Below are 27,630 nucleotides of genomic sequence, written 5' to 3' on the forward strand. Positions count from 1 at the left end.
TCAGTGGAAATGGCCATGACATGTCTCCTTTAAGACCTTTTCAATTAGTTATTAGCCATGCTACTCGTTTAAAAAATGTTGTCTCTCATTCCTCTTGTCATACATTTTATTTAAGTTTTTTACAGAAATTAATCTTTCCCACAAGACAATGCCTTCCTCTAATGTAATTTAGATTTTCGATGAACTGTCTCAACAACTATTGGATTATTTGATCTGTTAAGGTTATTCATCTTTTCTTCAGGATGATTAGTACAATCTTGTTGATCACTTAGCTTTTTCATCTAGGGTAATTATTACTGCACAATTGTACTTTGGTGTATGCAACCAAAAGTGCCTAATTCGAATTAATGCTAAAATATGATGGTAAACATAGTAAACAACCTATACCTGCAGAATATCAGCCTATTAACATTGTCATTTTGATTATGTGAACATTCAAATTTGAGCTTCATCTCATAGCAGAGTGATAATTTAAGAATCCGCACAGAGTAACAAGCCCAGCTGAAGATGTTTGGTCTTGTTATCCAAGCAAGCATGGAACAAATACAGGTGTTACTCCAATTCAGCTCTTAATTTACTCAAGTAGGACATTTCATATTCTGTTGTTATTGATATACAGTAGTTCCCTGAACCTAAAAACAGAGATGTTTGGAGACTTTCGAAACATTTTAATACACATTTAGAGAAGTAACTAACAAAAGTAGATCCAACAGTGAAATGTAACCTTTGAGGGCTAGCTTTTTGAAGGATATCTACCTGCTGTGCTCTGCCAGCCACATATAGCAACACTGCAGACTCTCACTCAGGATTCCAGGGGAATTTACTTTACCGAGCTGCCACCTGTTTTAATTAACGGTGCAGCACATTGGGTTGCTCACCTGCAATATAAAGAGTCAAACTGAAGACTAAGGTATTAATTAACATAATCTTAGAACAAATTAAAGTAATTTCCTTGCCGTGTGAAATAGGGATTGTAAACCACTTAGTGTAGATGTGATTAATTGAACAAGCCCATGAAAGGTTCTGGTTCTTATCGTGAAATGTAACATGATAGTAAACTGAATATGCGTATTACTGTATATTCCAGTCTCAAAAATGTAGTTTAATTCTCAGACTGAGTGCACATTATTAAAAACAGTTTTTGCGTCAGTCCTAACAAGTTGCATTTTATTGCAGCTACTTCATACTCAGAGTCTTAGGTTTTGTAAAGCTCATTTATTAAATATAATTTCCAAAAAATCTCACTACTGACTCAGTGTTAGGACTTTTGCTCCAGCTATATGTAACATGTTATCCTGGTACAATATACTTAAGGTTTCAGTTTCATTAACAACTCAACAGTGCAGGATGACACTCGTGTTTTGTTTTTAATCACAGCAAGATTGTAACTTACAGATGTCTAGTTGCCAAGTTCACCAGCAGCTTTACCATAGCATTTTCTTTGACAAATGAATTAATATGGACCTTTTAATTTGCAGGGAATTTGTTAAAACTAAGAATCATCAATATGCATGTAACAATGTGGCCTAAATGATTGAAATAAGTGAGGGAAAGTCATCCTGGGTGCAAATGAATATTTGAACACATTAATTCAGCATTAAAGTTTCAGCATTTCATTTTAAAGGTCCCATGTCATGCTTTTCTGGTTATTACCCGTCCCCTTGTATGTTATGTAGCTTTTTATGCATGTAAACGGTCTGCAGAGTCACAAACCCTCAAAGTACACCCTGTAGCGAGTAAAACTCTAACACAGAAAATACCTGTCTATGCTGCCCCAGAACGCCTCGTTGGGGATTTCTCTTTTTCCATTGTTTACTTCTTGGGTATAGTGACTATTTCAGGTATAGTGACGTTACGTCCGCCGAGCCGTTACGTTTGGACCAATCCGCTGACTTCTTCACACACACACACTCGGCGGGACGTTGCGAGGCTCGCTGCTGCGAGGAGCGGGACACTGTGAGCTGGCCCACTCGTGTGGGGTCGGCGAGACGGCGAGACAGCGAGACAGCGCAGAACTCAGCCTGGGCTCCAGCCATAGCCTGGTGCCCCACATACAGAGATGCTGTATGAGAAACCAATGTGAGTTAGGAAAATTGCACAATATAAATGTATTTTAGTATACCTCAACAATGGAATTATGATCAGTAGAAATGGCCATGACATGGGACCTTTAATTTTTTTTAATTGATATCCCCCAATCTGCAACACGTAGCCCCCCTTGGCCAAGCGTGTGTGAGTGAGTGACGTGTTTGTGTGTGCGCGCGCTTGTGTAATATTGAATCTCTCTCTCTCTCCCTCTCTCCCTGATGTCTCCTCCCCTCCTCTTCTCATTCGTTTCCACTGAAAATATTTTGCGTTTTCCTATCTTGAGCAGCGCGTCCTTCCACCACTTGTTATTTCACACCTTGACCGCATCCTGTAGGCGCCGTGAATACAGTCTTCTTCTCGTGCCTGCCGGTTCTCTGCCGCACCGGTGTTTCTTTCCGTATTTGCATTTTTGTTCTCTCCTGCCGGTGAAACACTTTTTCCCCCTGCTGTAGGAAATCATGACCACGGCTAAGGAAGGCAATGTAACGTCGAAATCGGCTCAGCAGCAAGAACAGGTACCCATGAGCTCTGCTCTCACTCACTTTGCTCTCGCATATTAATATCAACAGTGTCGCCATGCTTTGGTTGGCCAACAGGCTATAGTACTATTTGCATGCCGTCCTGCGGGGTCTCTTTTCTGACCGCTTGTTCTGGTGTGTTGAAGAAAACATAGTAATTTGGAACGCTCGTAATAAACGTTTGCACTCCGAGTCAATATGAAGTGAGCAACTGACGTGCTGTCATTTAATCACGACTGGAGGATTTTACAGCCTCCCGCTTGTGATAATCATCATTAAAACGCAGTCATCATTATTCCGAGGTCATTATTTAGTCAATTTAGAAACGGGAGACAATGAGCTGTTTGTGTTTTCCGTTACATCCAGTGCGCTTCACCTTGCAGTAGGACACGCAAATCAGCTCAATTAGCCTAACTTGGGATCGTGTATAGGCCTGCAAATATTGCATTCATATTAACAGTTTAACAGTGTAAAGTCCTCTTGCTTTCTAAATATGCAATACAATGATTTTAAAACAGTGTGTGCATTTCAGTGGTGCAGGGTGGCTTTGCTCTGTTTTCTTTACAACCTCCATCAGTCACTGATAATGGATCATCTGTTGACCCACCTCCACAGAGGGGCAATAGCATCACATAATTTTATTAGTATCAATGTGTATCATTTTTTTTACGAGTGGTAAAAGATCACTCATTTTGTTGTTCTGTAATGCCAGGGATGACAAATAATACACCTCCTGCAGTAGGAGCCAGTGAATTTGAACAATGGTGCAGCTTTGCATTGACAGAAACCTTTTATAAGCATGCACATGCCAAGGATATATTTTAAAATGTGTGCATTAGAATAAATTAATTTACCTCTTTCAACATTTGGAAAAACTATGTTTATTTAACAAAAACACCTATGTAGATCTTGTGGCAATATACCCAATCACTCTCTTTTTACATCATTACCTCAAATGAAATGCTCTGCTAGATATGATATGTAAATATACCATTTCATTTTGTAATATAACATTTTCTAACCTTGAACCTGACAACACATACAAAAGCATTTTTATGTCCGTGAATAAGTGGGGTCCCCTCTTATCCTGTTGATAGTCTGTTGCTTACTGATAAATGAAAGAATACGATTTTATTTTGTCAAGTTTCCTTGGTTTGAGCCAATCTATTACCACAGACTGGAACTGAAGAAGGCAACCGTCACTGCTAGCTAGCCTCTACCTTTCTAAAGATGACAGAAAAGGTGAGAGGACACTCAGCTTTATCCTGCCGACATACAACGTTCTCCCTCTGTGATTTAGCTGTAGACTATCAGCCTGCACTCTGAGGCAGCCACAGGTCCACCAGTATCAGCCTGCATGTTCTGCTTGTTTGTAGGCATAAATATCAACTTAAGCAATTGATGGTAAACATTTTTGTCATTCTTCAAGAAAAAATTGAAAAACATTTGCTGGTTGCAGCTTTAGAAATGTAAATGAGTGCTGGATTTTCAAGAATGCTGGTTGGCCAAAACAGGCAATTTGGAGACATTACTTTGATCTCCAAAAGTATTACTATTTTCTGACATTTTGTAGACTGAAAAAGGGCTTCAATTGATGATTATTTTCATCAATGTAAGACAGACATGCATGCATGCACACAGGAACACACATTACAACGACACACACACAAACATACATGCCGCTGTGATTACGTGAGGTCCTGTTGTGGCCTCCTGATTGATGGTTTGCTGGCCAGGCTTATGGTCCGGGGACAGAGGACGGAGATAGAGGGCAGCTCACCAGAGATAGCAACAGCTCTCCAGTAATCAGCTAGCTTCAGCACAGAGAGTGAGTCACACCTCTAACACACATTACTGCAACAGGGTAGTGGTTCTCAAGGTGTGAAAGGTCGAGACCTGGTAAGGTGGAGTCATGTTCTTACAGAGGCAATACATTGTGGACTAAATTAAGTCTAAAGTAGCACTTTTTTGTCAAAATACGCTCATCTTTGACTTATTACACAGAGGATTGTGTTTTCTGCTGTGAGAAATGTGTTGATGTCCAATTAAACTGGTAATACAAATGTTTCAAGTAAGATTTCTTTGTTACTTCCCACAGCCAGATTGAGCTTTAAAGCATATCATAGCACCTAACATTCAATGAGGAAAACTTCTGTGGAAATGCCTCTCTGTATAGACCCTTAATCTGTGATACTTAGGAAAATCATGCATCGCGTAATGCATGCAAAAGTGTGAATTTTGAATACTGTGAGTCCAGCTGAAAGGCAAGCTCTGTCCTGTTAAAGTTGATTAAGCATCTCATGGTAGTAGAGCAGTAAAGGACTTCAGGAGAGTTACAAAGCCAAAACCTTACATCAGGACAGCAGCTTGAGTAACAGCTGAGCGGAGCTGCCTCCGGGTGTTCCTAAAGAGAATAGGGCCAAAGAAGGAAATGACAAGCCATATCACGGGTAGGATGGTTGGTCTTACTCACTTTGTAGCGTTTTCTATGCTCTTTGTATTTGTTATTCATGAGTGTGCCTAGACTCTTTGCTGGCTGGTGATTAAAGGTATCTTGCATCATGATATTGTACTTATGTACCAGAGACAGCACATGGCACAAGGTTGTCTAGGCTGTATAGGAACAAAAGTTAAGGAGAAAAGGGTTAAGAGATTGACTTCTTACTTATATATTAGTTCAGTGCCTATTTATTTTATGATCTTAAGTTTCTTGTAAGATTCTGTGATGCCTAAGTAACCTCAATGTAACTACATCTTAAATCCAGTAGGTGAGGTTTCTGAGGATGTGCTCTTTTCAAATATTGATAACATTTTGTTTATTTGAAGCAGAGCCTGTCTGCTATGAGCTGATAAATGAAAGCATAACATGTGAAGATGCTCACTTGAAAGTCAACATATTGACTGGAGGAAAAAGCCAGATGGTAACATTTACTGTTAAGATGGTGGCAGTTTAAAAATATTGTCAAAATGATGATATTTGGCTATTACATGTTTGTGCCTTTTTGTCTGTGAAGTAACACGCAACACAGTGGGAAGACTAAGAATGTTCTACGTTGCATCTGCGATGGGTCTTTCGTTTTTGAAAAGAGTTTCCTTTTTTCAACATGGTGCACTTTGCATTTGTGACTGATGGTTCAGAGGTGCCACTCGTCATCAGCTTGTCTAATTTCATCCTTTTTACAAGACTTCACTGGTAATGTTATATTGGTCCATGGTGAAAATCACCCAAACGTTTTGCCAATTCAGCTGTCAATGTCATATACTGTATGTCAGCTAGTACGTTTATAATAGGAAGATCAGAAATGTGATCAGTGTATGTAGATTTGTTCTGCTTGTGTAAAGCTGGCTACACACCAACCCGATTTTGGGAGTCAGAGGCCGTCAGAGGCAGTCGGGCATTCGCGGCGCCCTACTCAGGTTGGTGTGTCCCGCACCGTCGTCTCTTTCGGCACCTTTTCACACCTCCCATGTTGAATCGGCCGCGGGAGGTCAGAGAAAGTCGGCCCAAGCAATCACTCTGATTGGCTGTTCACCCTACCGCTGCCTGCTGGTAAGGACAGTTATTGCCACTCGTCGACTGAAGTATTTGCGGTGTGTTCGTAGGCGGGCGGCGTAGCCGACGCAGGCGACGTGGCTGACGTAAAAGTCGGGACGCCTTCGGTACGCGTTCTTTGGTCTCAGGTGGGTGTGTAGCGGCCTTAAGATTTGTAAAGGCCGGCTCACAAATATGAAATGGCAAACATTTTGGGCAAATGCGATTAATTTAAATGGAATGACAGTGATCAGTAGATTCACTCCTGATGACATAGTTCAGTGAATAGCAAATCCACATAAATGTTTCACTTAAAGTTCAATTTTGGTCAACTCTAAAGCAAATTCTTGCTGACGGAGAAGCTGTGTTGAACCTACCACGTACTTTTAGTAAACCTCCCCCGCAGAAAATGAATGGTTTGCAGGCAGTTATTTGACAGTAATTGATGGCATTTAATTGCTAATGTCTTTTAAATAAAAGATGTGAAAGCATTTATAAGCAGATTGCTAGCTTGGAGATGATTATTTCATATTTTTATTACGTATAACCCAAAGAAAAAATGCCAGGAAAAGCTAATGGCCCAATAGAGACAAAATGCAAAGGAAACTCATAGAGGGCTCAAGTGGCTGACTAGCACTAGATGTTCCCAGATGGTTAACTTGTCAGCGTCTTAGCTCGCAATTAACACTAACTTAGTAACTAGCCCTATAAGGTGATGCTTTAGCACCTGCTGCTTCAGTATGAGATGTTATGTACAAGAGTTTAAGCAAAATGCTGAAAATGTAAAGTGCAAAACCCACCACCAAGAGGTTGATTTCCATATGCATGAGGTTATTTATGTCAATTCTGTATCTTCTCTGCATATTTTGAATTCCTGGTTCGCTTCTCACCACTCTGCTTTCCACTCATATTGACATACTAGAGTTTTTTTGTGAATCATGTTAACTGTCATACTTTTTTAATGCTCAGGTAACTTGCACATAGATTTCTCATGTGGTGAATACGTAGCTAACATGGTGTAAGGTCATCAGCTGCTTTTTTCCTCTTACTGCATTATGCCATTTCAGCTACTTCTTAATGAGAGAAATAAGCAGGAATGCGAAAATAGTGTTTTAAAAGCAAGGAGGGACGAGATGATTTACTTTTAGAATGCAAATAGATAATAAGCCAATAACTTCTGTTCGCCAAGTGCCCTTGACTGATAAGAAGGAATGGAAGATGGATTCAGAGAATTGGATGCCCCTAATGTTTGTGCCATAGTTCATCTTAAGGGCAATTATGAACAATTGAGCCGTGATGTTGGGGTCTGAAGTGGAGATTAGAGGCGAGATTGCCAGGCAAAACCACAACGCTTCATCATGATTGTTGTCATGATTTAAATGTTCTTTGCCAAATTGGTTTATAACATGAGGGGGGGGGGGGTGCTTTAATACAGCAATAAATATTCAGTGTTTGGAGCAATGGTCAAACTAAATGTCATGACAATCCTCCATCTTACTAATAGCCTGTGTAGACATCAGGTGTGTCTGTCTGTTTGTGTGTGTGAGTGAACACACCTCAGGAGGAGTTTCCAAACAGTGTGTAAAACGGCCTCATTTTGGAAAAGGTCAGCATCCTCTCAGAGGTGTCTTTCTTAGTAGTATTGTATTTGTGAATATGCACAATAACTCAGTTCAGCTTTTTCTATATCAACCTGAGTGGTATTATTACTATAAATGATGGAACTGGCAGAGAATTTAAAACCAAAGCTTTAATTTCCTTATCTTGTGTTTAGGTGAAGATCACTGTTTTATTTGGAGGGAAATAAGCTAACTTCATTTTAAATACTGACGGACTACATTTTTATTATAGATAACCTTTTTTTAACCAGAAGTTCCCTGTGGTTGGAGGTACATTTTGTTTGCTGTGGAAAAATACTGAGCAAGTGAGATTAATGATGCTTCAGACTGTCAGGAGAGTGTCAGCCTGTATCTGTGTCTGTGCACGGCATAAAGGATGCATTGATCAGTGTGTGAGTTGATATATTTTTTTATTCCTTTCTTCATTTGCTTGTGTTTATCTGTGCCTCGCTCCAGTCCGTTTGAGCTGTGTTTTCTGGCCTTATCGACGTGCTGTAATTAGACACCCAGAGCTGCGGAGCAGGAAGGCGATCAGGAGCCGCCATGTTCCGCCGAGCCTCTAATTGAAACGTAGAGCGTTGCCAGGTTCAACGTTGGCCCCCCTCGGGTCCTGCTGTCGTCTTGCTGCCACCTCCATGTTGGTGACAAACATTCAGAAGAGCGAGTGCTAGTCACGAATGATAAGCAGGTAATTGCCCATAGGCTCAGATGCGAAATTAGGAGAAGCTGTGCTCCAGCTCCATTGGACATGCTGCTAGAAGTTGTTTTTGCCAGTGTTGGGGGGACTGTGACAGCTCAAAATGATACACATAGCTGTGGTGAGAACTGAATGGCATTAACTTTGTCTTATTTAAGCTTTGGTTTCAGTGTTTGTCCTCAATGTCTGGTATAGGTTGTTAAAATTGTTGTTGTTTTTTTTAAATCAGTTTAATGTCTTATAATTGCATTGTTGAGTGACCCAAGTTGTTCATTCATTACATAACTATACCGTAGTTGTTTATATGATATGCTATTAAACCATTTGAATCTTTGAATTCATCTTTGAAAATAAAAACGAGCACCAATTTCCTCCCCACTTTCTCTAGTGAAGGAAATTGCACAAAGAGTCACCTAGTAGCCTGGAGGCAGCTAAAGGCTATCCCCACATCTTGGCTTCTGGCTGCACAGCCTGGCAAAAGCACGAAGAATGAGCTTGCTTTTCGAAGCCAGTCTTACAACCAGTGTTCTTGCTGACATTTATTGCCTCCGACCTTTAGTGTTATTGTTATGGCTGCAATACATTTCGCCACCGGAATACTGGTGGTGCTTCAAATTGACCAACTCAAGGATTTTAATGTGACAACTCATCACATTATGGTGATTGAAGCGTGAAAGTAGGCATCCTGCTGCATTATCATCTTTCTCTACTTGAAAACCATGATCAGTCCGACAATCATGTTGTCAGCTCTATCCTGGCGTGCATCCCCCAGCTATATAAAATGAGTCCTGGTGGAAGAGAATTGGTCAGAGGCGACAATGTCAACCCCCTGCTGATTTTCCACGTTCCAAATATTGGCAGCCATTACATGCCTCCTCAGTGGTGTTTAGCGCCAATACCTGAAATACTGACTTTCATCATGACATTTGCTAGGCACACTCCAAACGCCCAGCGGCAGCCTAGTTTCTATGGAGATCATGTACATGCAGCTTTGTACAAAGAAAACAAACTCAGATTAAAACAGACAAAGTGAGTGGGGGGAAATAATATTAATTCATTATTTTTGTCACCATATTTGCTATTCTTTTGTTGACTAGCATATGAAATTGAATCAAATGCTTGGCTAATGTGAGTCACGTTCTGGCAAATTAGTATGCAGCCCTAATTTCAGAGTGTTCCAGCAAATGAGTGTCTGACTTTGTTAGAACATCAAAAGCCACAGGAAGCTTGATTTGAGCTTTTGATTTGGTCATTGTTATGCTGACATGAAAATGCGGTACATTGCCACTTTGCGGGAATTGGCATTCCAGTCAGGATGGTAATTACTTCCGAAAAATGGTGGGACTGATTGAGTGTTTACATTTATCTTCTCAAACTGTTGTAATTTTAGACTGATCAAATATGAATGTTGACAAGTTGATTCTAAAATAGTTATTCTATAGAGTTTGATGGATAATGAAAAATGTTGTTTATACAATTGACCACCTAATAAATCACCCTTACAAAATCATACATTTGTATATGAAGATTCTAAGTACAGGGTGCGTACGGGTGCTGGAAATCCTTGAAAATGCTTGAAATTGTACGAGGTGTTTTCAAGGTTTGAAAAGTGCTTGAATTTTGGGAATGGTGCTTGAATTTGGGATAAAGTGCTTGAAATTGTAAATGCTTTACTTCGCTTTTTAGATTAAAAGAAAATAAAGAAGTCGGAGCGCGCTTAATTGCTTCGCTTTTACATAAAACAGCTCCGCTCCGGCCTTCCCGCGCAATGCGCGTGACCGGCAAGTGTTTTTGTTACGTGTGTGACCTGGGCATTCTGATGAGAGTGATAGATGACAGTATGCCAGGAGGTTGCCGTTTCAACGAGCGTTGGCTAGCAGAAGACAAATACAAGCCATGGCTAAGACGAGGGTCAAGCGAAGCCCAAGAGTAGCCTCCTGCAAAGTGTGCAACAATAACGATGCGAGAGTCTGCGCTGACGAGCCACACACCACACGAAAGGTACGCCATAGTAGAGCATTTTAGATTAGGCTATCGTTGCATGTAAAGTACATGACACTTTTCTCTGTGCGCGGCAAAACAAGCTCGCCAAAATGGCTTCACTAGTCTGGCAGTATTTTAAGTGTCCGAAAATGACAATAAAATAGCGGTATGCAACTGTGTGTCCACCCGCTGTGACGGACCGGTGAGCGGAGCAGAACACACATTAAGAGTTAGACCTAACACACTTAGCTATTTTATCTACCTCTGGAACAAGCTAAACTAGTTATAAATATATTTATTCTTCACTGTCGGGTCGCTCATTACTGGATCAGTGAGCTGCAGGAGATACTGACGGGCTGTCGGGAGAGAGGGGGAGAGAGGAATAGAGAGCGATATCGGTATCGGCCGATAATGATTCCGGCGATCGGCTCCAAAATTGGCGATCGGAGATCCCTAATAATTGTATATGATATGTTTTATAATGATTGATCATGAAAGTGTTATCAAAGCTGGTAAAGTTGCAGCTAGTTTGAATGACTTTGTATACTGCAGGGTAGCTTGTGAATTTACTCCAGGTGGAACTAAAGTCTGATTTAACACTTGATTATATTTCACATCATTCATCCACATCTGTAAAGTAACTAAAGGTATTACATACATGTAGTGGAGTCAAAGTACACCATTTACCTCTGACTTGTGTTTACTGCCAACCTAAAAGTACCTCAAAAATAGTAATCAATAATATATTGAAAAGTTATTTGGCTGATTGTTTTATATGCTTTTTATAGCATAAAGAACATCTGATTTAATGTGAGGTAGGGAAATAATCATTTGAGTATAAGTATGTGTATATAAATATGTAATTTACAACAGCTGTAAGATGCTTGAAAAGCTTGAAAATGCACCTTGAAAATGCTTGAAAAGTGCTTGAATTTGACTTTGGAAAAGGTGTAAGAACCCTGTAAATAGCAGTTCCACATAATGGTGGAATTTGTTACCATTTTGGATACTTTAGATCTAGATGGTACCTGGTTTTGCAGTTTTTTATTCATTTAATTTCAGAGATCCTCAGGATGCTGTCAATATCAGTCATTTGCTATCTTTTCAGATAAGTTGTGCGAAGAATTACCCTCCTGGGGGTAAACCTTAGAAATATATTCAGTGATTTTTTACCACACATTTGTTATCAGCTGTAACCAGAGGTGGGACCAAGTCATTGTTTTGCAAGTCCGAGTCAAGTCTCAAGTCTTTGCGCTCAAGTCCGAGTCAAGTCTCAAGTCTTTGTGCTCAAGTCCAAGTCAAGTCTCAAGTCAGGATGGGCAAGTTCAAGTCAAGTCCAAGTCCTAAACTTTGACAAAACGAGTCTTAAACAAGTCATTATGTGCTTTTCACCAAATGTAATGACACCCATCAACAGAATAATACTTAATGATCAAACTCCTCTTTATTAGTCACATTAATACTGTAATAATCTATTTTCTCTCTGCTGGTAAAGTAACGTGTTTTCTTCTATTGTAAGAGGGATCAGTAAGGTAATGCTACCGTGACGGTTTGATTCAGAAGGAGTTTAATTGATAAGATCCCTGATGTTGAGGTAACCAGAATGTTTATTTCCACTGTGTACAACATGTTATAAGGGACCCACAACCTATCTTTATGCAAGGGATAATGTGCAGCGAGGCGGTCTTTATGGGGAAAAGAACACCTGAATCTAGATCCCTCTGCAGGTGGTACTTTAACTGTATTTTGATGCTAATACTTTTGTACTTTTACTTGTAACATTTTGAATGCAGGACTTTTTATTGTAACCGAGTATTCCTACACTCTGGTACTTTTACTCAAGTACAAGATCTGAACTTCTCCCACCTCTGACAATAAATCCTGAGTGGTTACCAAAAAAAAACCCTGCTCTGAAGGTTATTTTCATTTTACAAATCCTGCACTCAGCTTTGCTTTCTCCAATATCATTGAAATGCAGCCAGATGCTGCTTCTTTTTTCGGTTTTCGCTAATTTCTTGACTTTTTCCGACGCGCTTGCATTTAAATCTGTCTCCCCGTCGCTCTGTGTAGCTGGCCTGTACCACTACACCTGCTGTCTTTGGAGCGTCTGCCCCCCACCCTTCTTTCACATAATGGTATGATCCTAGTGTGTCCTCACATATGATTGGCCGCATGGTGGCCCAGCTAAATAAAGACCCGCCCCTGCCTGCAAGGATTCTCAGCGAGAGTTGCAGCGGCTGGAGATTCTGTTCTCCCCGACGGGAGTCTGCTCTTCTAGCGGCATCTCGCGATCGGCGTGTTGGAGACCTCTGAATTAAATTATCAAGTCACCTCAAGTCAGAGGGCTCAAGTCCAAGTCAAGTCCCGAGTCATTGGTGTTCAAGTCCAAGTCGAGTCGCAAGTGTTTTGTGATTTTGTCAAGTCGAGTCCAAAGTCATCAAATTGGTGACTCGAGTCTGAATCGAGTCCAAGTCATGTGACTCGAGTCCACACCTCTGGCTGTAACTGACCCTTGAGTTGCTTTAGGCCAAAGGACAATTAACAATATGTGTTATACCTAATGGATTCCACTGTTAGTGAAGAACTTTCTTCTTTAATTAATTGGACCCCAAGACCTCAGGGAGTTGATTAAAATACCTTTTACTTGTTATCCATTGTATTAATGTGTACATTTTGACTCAACTAAAATTTCAAAAATTCTAAAGTAGCAAATAAAATAGAATATACCAAACACAGAGAAAGAAAGTAGACAAAAACAAACTGAAATGAAAATGTCTTGCTCTGAAAGCTGACACAGTCACAGCTTCCGACTGACAAACGGAACGGTAAGTTGGAAGATCTTGTCAAATCCAAACTGCAAGGATTTTAAACTCAAAGGGAATTGTTGAGAGTGTGTTATGAAGGCTAAATGCCAGGAAGAAATACTATAATATAATGAAATATGTGGCAAAACCATAAGAACAGACAAAATAAATGTATTATACCCAAAGCAAATGATGTAAAAAATGACAAAAATCTAGTAAGAGGCAAATAATTGACACCCATAAAGTATGAAACAATCTATAAATACTTAAAGCCGATATTGAGAAATACTCCTGTAGGCCATAAGTCATTGCTGCCTTTTCTTGTGTTTAATTGTAGCTGAATGAACAGCTCCCATAAAGTTCTGCTGTAATTGAAGGTTTTTTTCTGTCTCTGAGGCTGTTTGTCTCTTTATCTCTGTTGCCGTCTCGCCTCTCCCTTTCACTTTATATGACACTCGATCACTTGTGTGACAATGTCCCGGGCAGTGGCGTAGCTGTGGGTGGGCCCGGGTGGGCCTGGGCCCACCCACATGCACGTCTGGCCCACCCACAGCCAATCAGCGCATCATAGCGCAGAGCCGGGAAGCCCAGAAGGAAGTGCCACAAACTGCAGTTCATCTAGTGGCCGACAGGGGATGGATGCAGAAAGGAGCAATTTCCATAGACCCCCATGTTAAAATGCCCAACTTTACAGCAGAAATAAACATGTTTCTAGCCTGGATCCAATAAAACTTATTCTGGATATAGTTAGATTCCACCTTCATGACAATGGAATAGGGAGTGAATTTTTTTACCGTGAGTAAATTAGTAAGTAAAGTAAAACATTTCTTCTTGAGGTCTGCAGTGAAGCATGTAAACATTTGCTGAATATGAAAACACTCTCAGTGTGTGCCCACTGTGCGACTGTCAAGGATAAACAACCTGTGGCCGCCGAGCCAGTCATATGGAAGTCAGTTTTACACACATTCTGAGGCCGCCGTGCCTATGTTTTTGTTTTCACTGCTAGTTTATGCTTATGTTCAATTAGTGCATTAAAAAATTGTTATAATCATTAATGAAGTGTCAGTTCAGACCCCACGCTTAATAATGCCCCTTTCACACCAACGCGTTTTCAGCGCCGGCTCGGAGCTCTTCACACCGCAGCGGCGCCGCCTCTTAGCTCCGGAATCCGGTTCGTTTCCAGCTCCAAAAAATTGTCGGTCTAGAAGCAAGACTCCGGAGCTAAGAGGCGGCGTTGCTTACGTCTCTCTTACGTCGAGGCGTGCAGGTAACTAAACCCACCTCCCCTGAACATGGGTTGACACTGACACACATTCACTTAAGGGGAACTGGGGATATGTATCAGCTGCTTGTGTGACAGTCAGACAGTGAATACTTTAGAGCGGCCGCTGCCATGTGAGCTAACCCGGAGCTAACGGGAGAATAAACTCCGGTGGAAGAGCAGCCAGCACTGCAGCAGTCGGTAAATGCCGCTGAAACACATTAATAAACAATGAACCACGGCACTCTGGAGAAAAGTATAAGGTTGGAGAAGTCGTTATTTAATTTAATCTGGCTTCGTATGATTAAAAGCAACACGATCATCGACCCGACGCATTCCCCCGTTGTTGTTGTTGTGAGCGCCGTTGGGGAGCAAATCAGCGATGTAAACGGTGACGTCATGACGCAGCAGCGGCAGCACCAGTCGGGCTCTGGGCAGTGTGAACAAAGCGGGAGCAGAAAAGGGAAACCGGAGCTGAACCAGAAAAGCTCTAGCACGGAGCTAGAATGGGAAAAGCCCTGGTGTGAAAGCCGCATAAGTCTCCCCCTGGCCCACCTACATTTCTCCAGGCCCACCCACACAATAATTCCTGGCCACGCCACTGGTCCCGGGAGTTTAATTAAATAGTTTGACCAAAACTTTACATGTTAGGTGAATTTGCACACATACAGTGATGTTTTTAAGATTTTTGAGTTGAGAATGTGAGAGCATTAGTGCATGAAGACCATTGAACAGGAGATTTTCCCATGTATTTACACAGACTGGGTTTACAAAGAGGCCATCACAAAGATTTCAAAAGAGCTTTAAACACATTATAAATCATGTCCCTCGTCTTTTGAATGTGTCTGTATAATATAAGTTTTAGGTGTAACAAGATTGTAACTACCGCCCCCCCCTGAAATGATAGGTGTTTTTTATTTTGTAATATATATTGGGGGAGTGCCGCCCAGCCAGCTGTTCTTGCTTCATCTATTGTGTCTGGAAGGTATAAGAAAAAATGTGTTGCTTTTTGCAAAGTTTTCCTTTTGTATCACACCACAAAAAAGTAGTAGCATGACTTACCCGATTTCATGTTCCTACTTTGCACATCCTGTAATGTGACTTTTGTGGATGTGCACATCGCATTATTGGGGTGAACAGAGAAATTAAGGATTTTTTGCTCTTCTTTGAAATGAAGCAATACAATGAAATCGATATATTTTATAACCTTATCAAGCTTCCCAGCAGTATTATAACTCACACTCACCTGTGTTCTCATTTGATGATAAGTCCCTGCAGTGCAGAAAGTCTCTCTGTCCACCCCACATATCAGAACAGGGTCACTGCTTTACTGCCTGGGGATTCTTATTGGACAATAATAGTGTCTGAGATACACAGCAGGTGCCTGAATAAACCCTCTAATGGAGCAATTATTCTCAAACAAAAGGTCACCTCAGGCGTGACGACAGGCCAGGAAATCAATAAAGCTCCCAATTACGACCGAAGCACGGGGCCTATATTTGGTCTTTTTAGCCTTCCAGGAGATGATCAGATTTCAAGGCAACCTCATTCCCTCAAGAGTCTTTGGGATAAGTTACCACATTTAATTTCAGGAGTTTTTGCTTTGCCCTTTTTTATAAATGTATAAATTATCCTTCTGAGAAAAAAAAAATGATTCTCTTCCAGTGATGTGCATGGAAACCAGTTTTACCCAAATTGGGATTAGGATCCTTTAAAGCCAACCTAAAGTGTGTTCTGGTGTCATGATTATTGGCTCTGAATTCCAGTAAGGATGTCAAATATGACGCATGAGAATATTGCAAGTCTTTTTATTTAAGTTCATGACCAGACTAAATGTATAATTGACTTGATCGGAAGTAGTGTTGCACATCCAAGGATGTGATCAGATGGAGAAAAAATCCTTACATTGCCACCAGTGTTATCTCTTGATTCTTATGTCAGTCTAGGTTTCTTCATCAGTTTGGATTATGTACCTGGTCCTTTCTAATAGTTTCAAAATCAGGAGCATGCAGGAGCATAATTTATTTAATAAGACCGTTAAAGGAGACTATAAAAAATGCCACAAACTGAATTTGTTATTTAAAATGTATTGAGTCAAGTCAACATACTTTGTATTTATTTACAACCTTATCCGCTGTAGGTTTGAACAGTGTTATTGGAGTGTGGCATAATTGGATGACAAATTGACAAAGCAGCATCGATAACTTTACCCTCTTGTAATTGACATCAACTATTGACTCCAGTGCAAGAAGCATACTGCATGAACAAAAACCTTGTTAACCATTTATTTTATGTACATATTGACATCAGCGTACAAATGGGTGTGAACAATCTTTACTGACTTCAATGTAATTGAACAGCATGTGCAATACTCTTTCTCAGACTTTTACCCCTTCAATTCCTACTTTGAAATTCACCTCTCACCCTTTGCTGCTCCTCATTGAGGTAAAAGAGGAGAAGAGAAGAGCCACAAAGCCCAATCCAATGTGACTCATAGATACCTGAAGATACATTATTGAAGCTAAAGTATAGCATGTTAGTCTGAAAGACCAATAAAAGGTTATTTGCAACATCCCCATAAGAGGTCAGAGCTCTCCTCAAGGGTCAGAGCTCTCCTCAAGGGCCGAAACATCGCCTTCAGGTCTGTTGATAGTGCTCAATACAGTGCAGCTAGAGCCAACCTGAAGAGAGGCATCAGGAATGCCAAAGCAGCCTACAAGAGGAAGATTGAGGACCACTTCACCAACAACGATCCACGGCGGGTGTGGCAAGGTATACAGCACATCACCAACTACAAGAACAATAACAGCACAACGGTTGACGGGGACGCCTCACTGGCAGAGGAACTTAATTGTTTCTTTGCTCGTTTTGAGGTCAATGCAGTAGAGACAGACACAACAACCTCACCAGCATCCAACAGTCACACCCTCACTGTGCAGGAGCATGATGTGAGGTGTGTGCTCAGAGCGGTGAACCCGAGGAAAGCTGCAGGCCCTGATGGCGTGATGGGAAGGGTGTTGAAGGAGTGTGCAGACCAACTTACGGAGGTCTTCACAAAGATCTTCAACCTGTCACTCTCCAAATCCATCATCCCTTCGTGCCTGAAATCTGCCACAATCATCCCTCTGAACCCAAAAAAAAAAAAATCATCTCCAGCCTCAACGACTACCGTCCGGTAGCATTCACACCGCTCATCATGAAGTGTTTCAAGAGGCTGGTCCTGCAGCACATCAAAACCATTCTCCCACCCACCTTCGACCCAAATCAGTTTGCGTATAGAGCAAATAGGTCTACAGAGGATGCCATCGCCACTGTTCTTCACAGTGCACTGTCCCACCTTGAACACCAGGGGAGCTATGCGAGGATGCTCTTTATTGATTACAGTTCTGCCTTTAATACAGTCATCCCGGGCAGATTGGTTTCCAAGCTATCTGACCTAGGATTTTCCCCAAACATCTGCCAATGGATTAAGGACTTCCTAACTAACCGCCCCCAGACAGTGAGAATAGGCCCTCACTTCTCCTCCACCCTCACACTCAGCACCGGTTCACCACAAGGCTATGTGCTTAGCCCCATGCTCTACTCCCTGTACACCTATGACTGTGCCCCCACTCACCCCACCAACACCATCGTCAAGTTTGCGGATGACACAACTGTGGTTGGACTGATCACAAGAGGAGATGAGTCAGCCTACAGGGATGAAATCCAGAGACTGGCAGTGTGGTGTTCAGATAATAACCTTGTTCTGAACTCCATAAAAACAAAAGAACTCATTATAGACTTCAGGAAAAACAGCACAACACCAGATCCACTGTACATCAACGGCAACTGTGTGGAAAGGGTTCCCGCCTTCAGGTTCCTCGGCACACACATTGCTGAAGATCTATCCTGGTCTATCAACACCACAACATCTGTGAAAAAGGCCCAGCAGTGACTCCACTTCCTGAGGATCCTCAGGAAAAACAACCTGGAGGAGAAGCTTATGGTGTCTTTCTACCACTGCTCCATAGAGAGTGTGCTGGCATATTGCCTAACCACATGGTGTGCCAGCTGCTCAGAAAAGGACAGGACAGCCCTTCAGAGGGTCATCAACACAGCCCAGAAGGTCATCGGCTGCTCACTGCCTTCTCTGGAGGAACTCTTCAGCCAACGTTGCCTCAACAGAGCAGGCAAAATAATTGCAGACTCTTCGCACCCTGGACACTTCCGGTTTGCTCTTCTGCCCTCCGGTAGACGCTACAGGTCAATTAAATCAAGGACAAGCTGACTGAAAAACAGTTTCTACCCCAGAGCCATACGAGAACTGAACACCGTCAAACGCTGAACTAGCACACACACAGTAACAATTTGCAACTGCACTACTTTTTAATAGTTTTATTAATTTATTAACTGATCGACATCAGAGATGCCAAATATCATCCCTGTGTTTTTTATATTGTAAACTGTATTTAAATTATGTGCGGGCATGTATGCATGTTGGTATGGATGTGTGAGCATATGTTTATGTGTGTATATGTTTATATAGATATATATTTTTTCGTTTTATGTGGAAATGCACTGCGAGGATTGCTTTTTTAAATTTAGTTGTACCTGGTGCGATGACAATAAAGGAATTCTATTCTATTCTATTCTATACTGCGAATAGTCTGTTTGCGAACATAATAGGTGATTATGTACTGCATGTAAAACTAACAATGGATTGGAGAGTGAATGTTGCATACGGAACAGAATGTATGTCTTTCTTTATTTCATATAGGTAGGATGTACATAAAGCACTTTTTACAATGAAGGAAACAAAGGAAAACTTAGGTTTTTCTAAATGTACAGATAATAACTTAAATCTTCTTTTACTTGTCACATGTGTAGACCATATTGTCTGTTGTCAAGTTACCCCTTTTATACCCAAATATAAAACATTTGCAGCAGTAATACTATGACACACATCCTGTGATTTTGCCACAAAGAGATAATAGTATCAGTCACACGACTCCTGAGTTGACATGGCAGGAAAATGTTAAATGAAAATGTGCTTATTTTGTTCAGAGGATCCATAACACTCTTGAATGTACATTAAAAATGAAGCTGGAGCCGAAAGGCAATTAGCTCAGCATAAAGCTTTATAGCTTAGCATGAAGACTAGTTCCAGAGGGGAACTATGTTCTGCTCATCAAATAATAGTTAAGTCCCCTTGAAAAGTCTGCTTCCAGTTTGAATGCTAAGCTACAGTAGGTGAATCGCCTCCTAGCTCAAGCCAGTATGTAATTCGAGTGGTATTAATGTAATTTAACTCTCAAAAAGTATTTCCAAAAGTTGTTAATGAACTATTTATAGACACGTTCAAACACATTTGTATTTGGTAGGAAGGGTCTCAGAACCTTTTACATTTTAAGCATTGACTGACTATCTTCATACACCCATAGAGGCTAATGCACACATTTCTCTCCTCTTCGGCTCACTCGTGAGACACACCACCAACCTTTTTTCCACTGTAGCTTGACAGGCAAGCAAACTACTTCCGGCTTGTCAGAAAAGAGAGCACTTTCTCTGGGCTATTTTGTGGTGGAGGCAGCAGCAAAGTGGAGAGATGAGGGACAAATTAGTGAAAGGAAAAAAGGAAGGCAAAGCTTGTTTTTGATTATGGAAAAATCTATTTCCCTTTGGTACTTTTTCCATCAAAATCCTTTTGATTGTAGGGTATTATTCCTACTTATACATGTGTTTGTGTGTTTTAGCAAAATAATGTGTGATCTTAGTTTTGAACAGGTTGTCTCTTCAATACTTGTTCTAATAATGCTTTTCTTCATATAAAATATTGATGAGTCAAAGAACAAAATCAAAGTGACGCATAACTTTAGCACATATGAATGTTTGAATGTGCTACTTTGTCTAACTGTCATCCTCTGCATCTGGTAAACACCACTAAAAAAATTGCCTCAGTATCTGGGGCCTCATTTATAATGCCTTGCGTAGGATTGACGTAGGAAGGTTGCTTACGTAGTACAAAGCACAAAAATAGGTACATACATTTTCCGCCATTTTCCGATTCACAAAACATTGCGTACCGGCGAGGGAAGTGCGTACGGCACTCCCTACGCCTGTTTCCCTTTATAAATCACAATCGACTCGTAACGCCCATATTTGCCTATACATAGTCAAAGAAACGCCCATTCATTCATTAATTTTGACTGACTGCATGAAGAAGATCGCAGGAAATGACGATAGAACAGCTAAAATAGACATCTCACACCGTGTCAGATTTAGGTTATTGTGGGGAGGTCGAGATAAATCATATTGTTTGGTGGATGCAGTTTGAACCAGAGTAGCAGCATGGAGGTTGGATCGTCACCAAAATAAATAAATAAGTGGTCCGAAAAAAGTTAATGACAAAAAAAATACACATAACCTTCCTTAGGCAGTGTGTTTGTCCCGGGGACAGGAGACACCCCCTTGATGAGAAACTGTAAGAAATGATCGGGGAATCCCTCCGGAGTGGAGTCATGACGACTGGATCTGAATTATTTTTGTTGTATTTGGTGGTTTGTGTTCCAGCTGTCGATCAGCAACTATATATCCATAATCCACCAGTTAAAGGAAATACAACTAATGGATTGTGTTATATTAGCTGTACAATTTACCACATATGGTGTTCTTAGTTTCCATACCTCCTGTGTTTTACGAGCTACTTATCAAGTCTTGGCAAACGGCATAAAACACGATTAAACGTGATAGTATATAAAACCATGCTCGTATCTACAACCTATAGAAATGCAAAACGGCGTCAGTTTAGACGTAATTCTGTCCTCCTGCTTACCGCATCATTTATGAGAAAACATTTCATAACATTAACACAACATATTCGAGGTGGTTTTAAATAGCATATCCGTATTTATTTATTTCTCCAAGTTATGTTTTTGTGTGCACTGAGGAGTTTCAAACAGGCGTTTGTTTAATCATTTAAAGATTGGCTTTAATCAATGTTTGAAAATGAATTCTTCATATTTGATAAATGAGAGGTAACATTTTATTTATGGTATTATTTCCACATATTTCTCTCCATTCTTCCTTCTGCCAACGGTGTCGCAGTTTCTCGTCTCTCCCGTTTGTGTGCTTAGTGCGTACGCATGGGTTAGAGTTTGCGTGGAGGACAGCACATTTTCCCGTCAAGTTAGTATTTTATAAATCGCAAACATTGCGTAGAAACTGGCGTACGCCATTTTTTGAGCGTATATCCCTTTATAAATGAGGCCCCAGGGCTCACAACCTGTTGCCCTTTGAGCATTGTCATAACTGAATACCTCTTCTGTTGATTAGCACAATTGTTTTTGGTGCGATGTGAGAATTTGTTCAGGATCACCAACTGGCTTATTGGTGGCTTTTGTTTTGTAATTATCCATACATCAGTGTGTTCTTGGCAGTAATTGTCTGCTCGGCAACTTAAGTGCTGGGCTCGAATTGAAATGTCAAGCTTTGTAATCGGAGAGACAGTGTGAAAAGCTATACAGAATAACGTTAAGCTTTATTGATGGGAGTGGTTGAGCTTTTGGAAGTGCATTATTATTATGACTGCTTGTTATTATCATCAGTAGTATGATAGACTGCATAATGGCGACTGTGCAGCAAGCAAAGGAAATATGCTCTCATTGTCTAAACCTAGAGAGAGGTACTATGTTTTGAGTATGCTTCTCTCAACACATGGTGTACACAATATGAGTAGTTAAATAAATTCAGCTGAGCTGTTACATGAATTATAAATGGAAGACTTCTATAAGAAATGTTTTCGTTTGTTAATATGATTACTGAACAGCAAATATTGTCTGTTTGTCTTTACTGTATTTGGTTCAACTCAGGCTCTTGCTAAGATGTGAGTATATTTACACTGATGTTCACATTTTACACCTAAGAGTTGCCTAATAAAGTTGTACAGACTGAGGCATACTGCACTGAGCAACCAGCAAGTGCTATCAGAGGTTAAGTGTCCTCCCTCTCAATTTCTTTTCTGTAGTTATGGAGGTGAGAAGGTCATTTTGTATTCCCTTTCGTTGTGCGGATGTTTGTCTGTACCAGTCTGTAGAAATAGGGCAGCAAATTGTTTGATAAGCAATTGAACAAATCTTAAGACTTAACAGTGTCTACTACTGTTGTGGCTGGCTGAAAGTATACTAGATTAATAATATATTTAATTTATACAGCTTTATCTAAATATTCAGACACACTTTGCAAAAAAACATTCCATACTGTACAAGCTCACAAATAAACAGAAATGAAAAATCACCTTGGATGCAATACAATGAATTATAAAAAAACAACAACTTTAGAATAGAAAGTAGTAAGAACTGGCGGAGTTATGATGTGGGGGAAGAGAGTTTAACAGGACAAAGCATGCTTAAAGTGGTAAGTTTAGATGGCTTGTTAGAACGTTCTTCTGACCTGAGGCAGTGGATAGGGATAGGAGGCTGGAGAGACAGGAAGGGGCCAGGTTGTTTAGGGCTTTGTAGGTGGTGAGTAATATTTTAAGTATATGCAGTATTTAACCAGGAGCCAGAGTAGGTTTTGAAGGTATGGAATAATGGTCGTGGTCCCGGGGCGGGTGAAGGTAAGCAGGCAGGCAGCAGATTTCTTGACACATTGAAGTTTATTAGTGATTTTGTTTTGGGATTTGGGATGCAATTGCAGTCGTTGAGTGTCAAGCATAAACCTTTGGCTGCAGAGTTTTTTTGTTACAAACGTTACAACTCCCCCCACTTTTATTGGTCAAGGTTTCTATTACCTACAGTAGCTTACTCATTGGTAAGCCAAATAACCTGCCTTCTGCTTTTGTTGGGTTAAAATCCTACTGTTGTGTCCTGATTTGCTCCTGAGCTAGTCACTCAAACAGCGTGATTCTCTAAACAAAACAACACAAAATAAGGTTGTTATTACGACCAGAAAACAGCTTTGTTTATTAAGCACATACCAACTGTGAGATCAAAAGTATGGTGCACGAAGATCAAAGCAGAAGCATTTTTTTAGGCACATTTTGTCAAAACCACTTTGTTAGTTGCATACTAAGCATACAGATGGACAGAGGATTGGATCTCAGTGCAGGAATAGTTTGATGGAGTTTGTTTTCCTGTGAGGAAAAGCATATTATGATTGTAGTTCTTTGAAACGTCTTTCAATCAAAGTGGATTACAGTTAGGGATGCTCCGATCGCCAATTTTGGGGCCGATCGCCGGAATCAGTATCGGCCGATCCGATCGAGTGGGCGGGGCCTATGGGGATCTTCCATTTAAAGTGATGTTTAAAACTCAGTTAATGGGGCTCATTCACTGGCGCTTCCACAAACAACAACCAACATAATTATTACATTCAAATGAAGTACATTATTCAAGTTTACATTAACTTTGGATAATAACACGGGAGAAATGAGCGGAAGCGGAAGCGCTCTCTTTTCCTCTCTCTCCCTCTCTCTCTCTCCTGACAGCCTGTCAGTATCTCATGCAGCTCACTGATCCAGTAATGAGTGACCCGACAGTGAAGAATAAACATATTTATAACTAGTTTAGCTTGTTCCAGAGGTAGATAAAATAGCTAAGTGTGTAAGGTCTAACTCTTAGTGTGTGTGTTGCTCCGCTCAACGGTCCGTCACAGCGGGTGGAGCTGCAGGATTTCTGCTTCACACACGTTGCATACCGCTATTTTATTGTCCTTTTCGGACACCTTAAAATACTGCCAGACTGGTGAAGCCATTTTGGCGAGCTTGTTTTGCCGCGTACTGAGAAAAGTGTAATGTATTTTACGTCATCATTTTACGTCATGCGATCGGCTCTCGCGATCGGCATTTTTAGAGAGCACCGATCGATCGGTAGAGAGTGAGTATCGGCCGATATCGATCGGCGGCCGATCGATCGGAGCATCCCTAATTACAGTCTTTGTTCTCAGCACACTACAAACTTTTAACACTGACCTTTCAAATCTTCAGGAGGCCAGTGTCTTATATTTACAGTTAGTTGGTTATTTTAGTTAAGCACAGCCTTTTCATTATTTGTGTGAATAATGAAAAGGCTTCGTTTTACCCCCCCTGCCAGACATCTGGCGGTGTGTGGAGGTGACGTGGCGACAGCCACTGAAGACGAAGGCTCCGGTGGCGACATGGGTTGGAATCCTCAGGGTGCAGGGACGACCCACCCTTGGGGGTGGACGCGTTTGCATGGCCAAGGAAGCTGCTCTACGCCTTTCCACCGTTGTGTCTCATTCTCCCTCTCCTGGGGAGAGTGAGGCGGGAACGTCTGTCAATCATCCTGGTAGCGCCGGATCGCGTCGGGGCGCCGTGGTACTCAAAGATGACACAGATGAAGGTGGACCAGCCCTGGGCGCTTCCCCAGTTCTGGGGGGCCAATAAGCTCAAGAAGGGTCATATCTCTCACAGGCTCCGCCCTCTACTGGACTCTATGGGTACTTCCCCTTGATCCTATCATGCAAGCATTCATCCACTGAGACTTTCTAGATGTAGCCGGCCCGGGGTGGGCCTACCTGAATGCGCGTGCATCTCACCGCATAAACTGACTTTCCCTTTCCCTTTCTCTTCAGCAAGCAAGAGAGACACAACTGAGTGAAGAGAGACGGATAGAATTTAAAACAAAAAACGAAGAAAATGTACTCACCATTGCTGGAGCAGCGCCCCTGTCCTTCGTGTCCGGGCGCCATTGAAGGCGCCGACCTCCACCGCCAGTGTATTGAATGCCTGGGGTCCGACCATGCGGCGGCCAACCTGGGCCCGCTTACGGTCTGCAGCACCTGCCGGCTAATTCCTCGGCTCAACCGCCATCAGCGGCTGGCGCAGTTTGAGGAATGCTACGTCTCGCCGGTGGAGGACCCAGAGCTCGATGTGGTGGAGATGGAGGACCTCGAGGAGGGAGTGCCCTTCGTCTTCGCCATACATATCTCCTCGTCGGGGAGAGGGACGACGATGGCGACACCTCGCCGTCTGATGTTTCCGGCGACCGCCAGGAAGGCCAGCAGCGCAGGTCTGCACGACAAGACTTCCCGGCGGTGATGACTATGGCGGTGGAGCGTGCAGGCTTGCCGCCTACGTCAGGGCTTCTACGGCCCGGCCCGTCCGGCACAGCCGGCCTTGGTTTCACCCCCCCTGTCTCAGGGTGCAGGGACGACCCGCCCTTGGGGGTGGACGCGTTTGCACACGAGCCATGGCCAAGGAAGCTGCTCTACGCCTTTCCACCGTTGTGTCTCATTCTCCCTCTCCTGGGGAGAGTGAGGTGGGAACGTCTGTCAATCATCCTGGTAGCGCCGGATCGCCGTGGTACTCAGAGATGACACAGATGAAGGTGGACCAGCCCTGGGCGCTTCCCCAGTTCTGGAGGGCGATGTCTCAGGAGGCAGGTGCAATCGGGGCGTTACCCACTCTGGGCCAATCTCTCCAGGCTTGGCATAGGTAGATCAAATGGTAGGGGAAACACTGGTCCCTGAGTCTGGTGGTTCTAGTCCGGATGCTGCGGTAACGCTTGCCAGACGGTAGCAGACAGAACAATTGTGATCGGGGTCTCTTGTAATCCTGAGGGCGTTCTTCCTGAGCCGCTGGGAGTAGAGGTCCTCCATGGATGGCAGCTCCGTCCTGGTGATGTGCTGTGCAGTTTTTACCACCCTCTGTAGAGTCTCACGGTTTAGGGCGGTGCAACTGCCATACCAGGCTGTGATGCAGCCAGTCAGGATACTCTCTATGGTGCACCTGTAGAAGGTCAGGATACTCTCTATGGTGCACCTGTAGAAGGTCAGGATACTCTCTATGGTGCACCTGTAGAAGGTCAGGATCCTCTCTATGGTGCACCTGTAGAAGGTCAGGATGCTCTCTATGGTGCACCAGTAGAAGTTGCAGAGTATCCTGGAGTCCATGTTGAACCTCCGCAACCTGCGTAGGAAGAAGTCCTCAGTTATGTGAACACCGAGGAACCTGAAACTGCTGACTTACTCCACCGAAGTCCTGTTGATGGCGATAGGGGCGTGTCCCTCTCTCTGTTTCTTCCTGTTATCCACAATCAGCTCCTTGGTTATGCTGACGTTGAGATGGAGGTTGTTATCCTGGCACCAAGGTATCAGGGTTCTGACCTCCTCTCTGTATGCCGTCTCGTCGCAGTCGGTGATCAGGCTGATAATGGTCGTGTCGTCAGAAAACTTGATGATGGTGTTGGAGCTGTGTGGGGCCACACAGTGGTTTGTGAACAGGGAGTAAAGAAGAGGGCTGAGGACACAGCCTGAGGGGTTCCGGTGTTGAGGATCTGGGTGGAGGATGTGATGTCATCTATTAAACCTCCTGCCTTCCTCCACCTTCCTTCACTTTGCAAAATGTAAACCTTATTTTTTTGTTAATGCAAACAACATGTGATAGGCCTTAAAACATCCTTTCACTGAAATTAAGATACAAGTATCAATCAATCAATCAATCAATGTTTATTTTAGGGCTGTCAAGTTAACGCGTTAATAACGCGTTAACGCAAAAAAAAATTAACGCCACTAATTATTTTAACGCGATTAACGCATGTGTATTTTTTGTCCTCGGCCGCCGTAGTTTCAGAGCGCATCGAGTGTAAAATACCATCTACAAGCTGATGCTGACAGCCCCGCTCCTGCCGCCCGCTTGTGGCAGACCACACTTCCACGCTCACTGGCAGGCCCGGACTGGCCATCGGGAGGACCGGGAGGGAGTGTGTATGTGTGGCGCGACTCGCTCGAGCGAGGCACACCTTACGTGTTGTTGTTGTTAGCATCTGGTGCTAGCTAGCTGCGCTAACGGATATAAGCAGCTGTTTCAATGACATTTCGCCGACAACTGCGCCGAGCACTTGACTTTATGCAGGTAGCCAGACAGTGGGACATTGTACGAAAAGTCAGCACACTCAGCACGGATAGTGCGCGCAACATGATTGCAGCGTCCAGGCAGCTCCCATTCGAGCATATATGCCTTGAGCTGCACATAGCTCCAACGATCCATCACAGTGTCTCTCTCTCTCTCTCCACACACACACACACACACACACACACACACACACACACACACACACACACACACACACACACACACACACACACACACACACACACACACACACACACACACACACACACACACACACA

The 27,630-nt window shown here is 42.3% G+C and overlaps 1 protein-coding gene across 1 annotated transcript in view; it reads left to right on the forward strand.

Annotated features, from left to right (window-relative positions):
• The first annotated feature begins 2,386 nt into the window (after positions 1-2,386).
• dpp6a (dipeptidyl-peptidase 6a) overlaps positions 2,387-27,630 on the forward strand; it is a 194,349-nt gene continuing 169,105 nt past the window's right edge. Inside the window, exon 1 of the mRNA XM_034147785.1 lies at positions 2,387-2,603. Coding sequence (XP_034003676.1) covers positions 2,547-2,603 — 57 coding nt within the window. The 5' untranslated portion in view covers positions 2,387-2,546. The remainder of the gene's footprint in view (positions 2,604-27,630) is intronic.

This window comes from Trematomus bernacchii, unplaced genomic scaffold, assembly GCF_902827165.1.
Source record: "Trematomus bernacchii unplaced genomic scaffold, fTreBer1.1, whole genome shotgun sequence".
In the NCBI taxonomy this organism is placed as follows: Eukaryota; Metazoa; Chordata; class Actinopteri; order Perciformes; family Nototheniidae; genus Trematomus; species Trematomus bernacchii.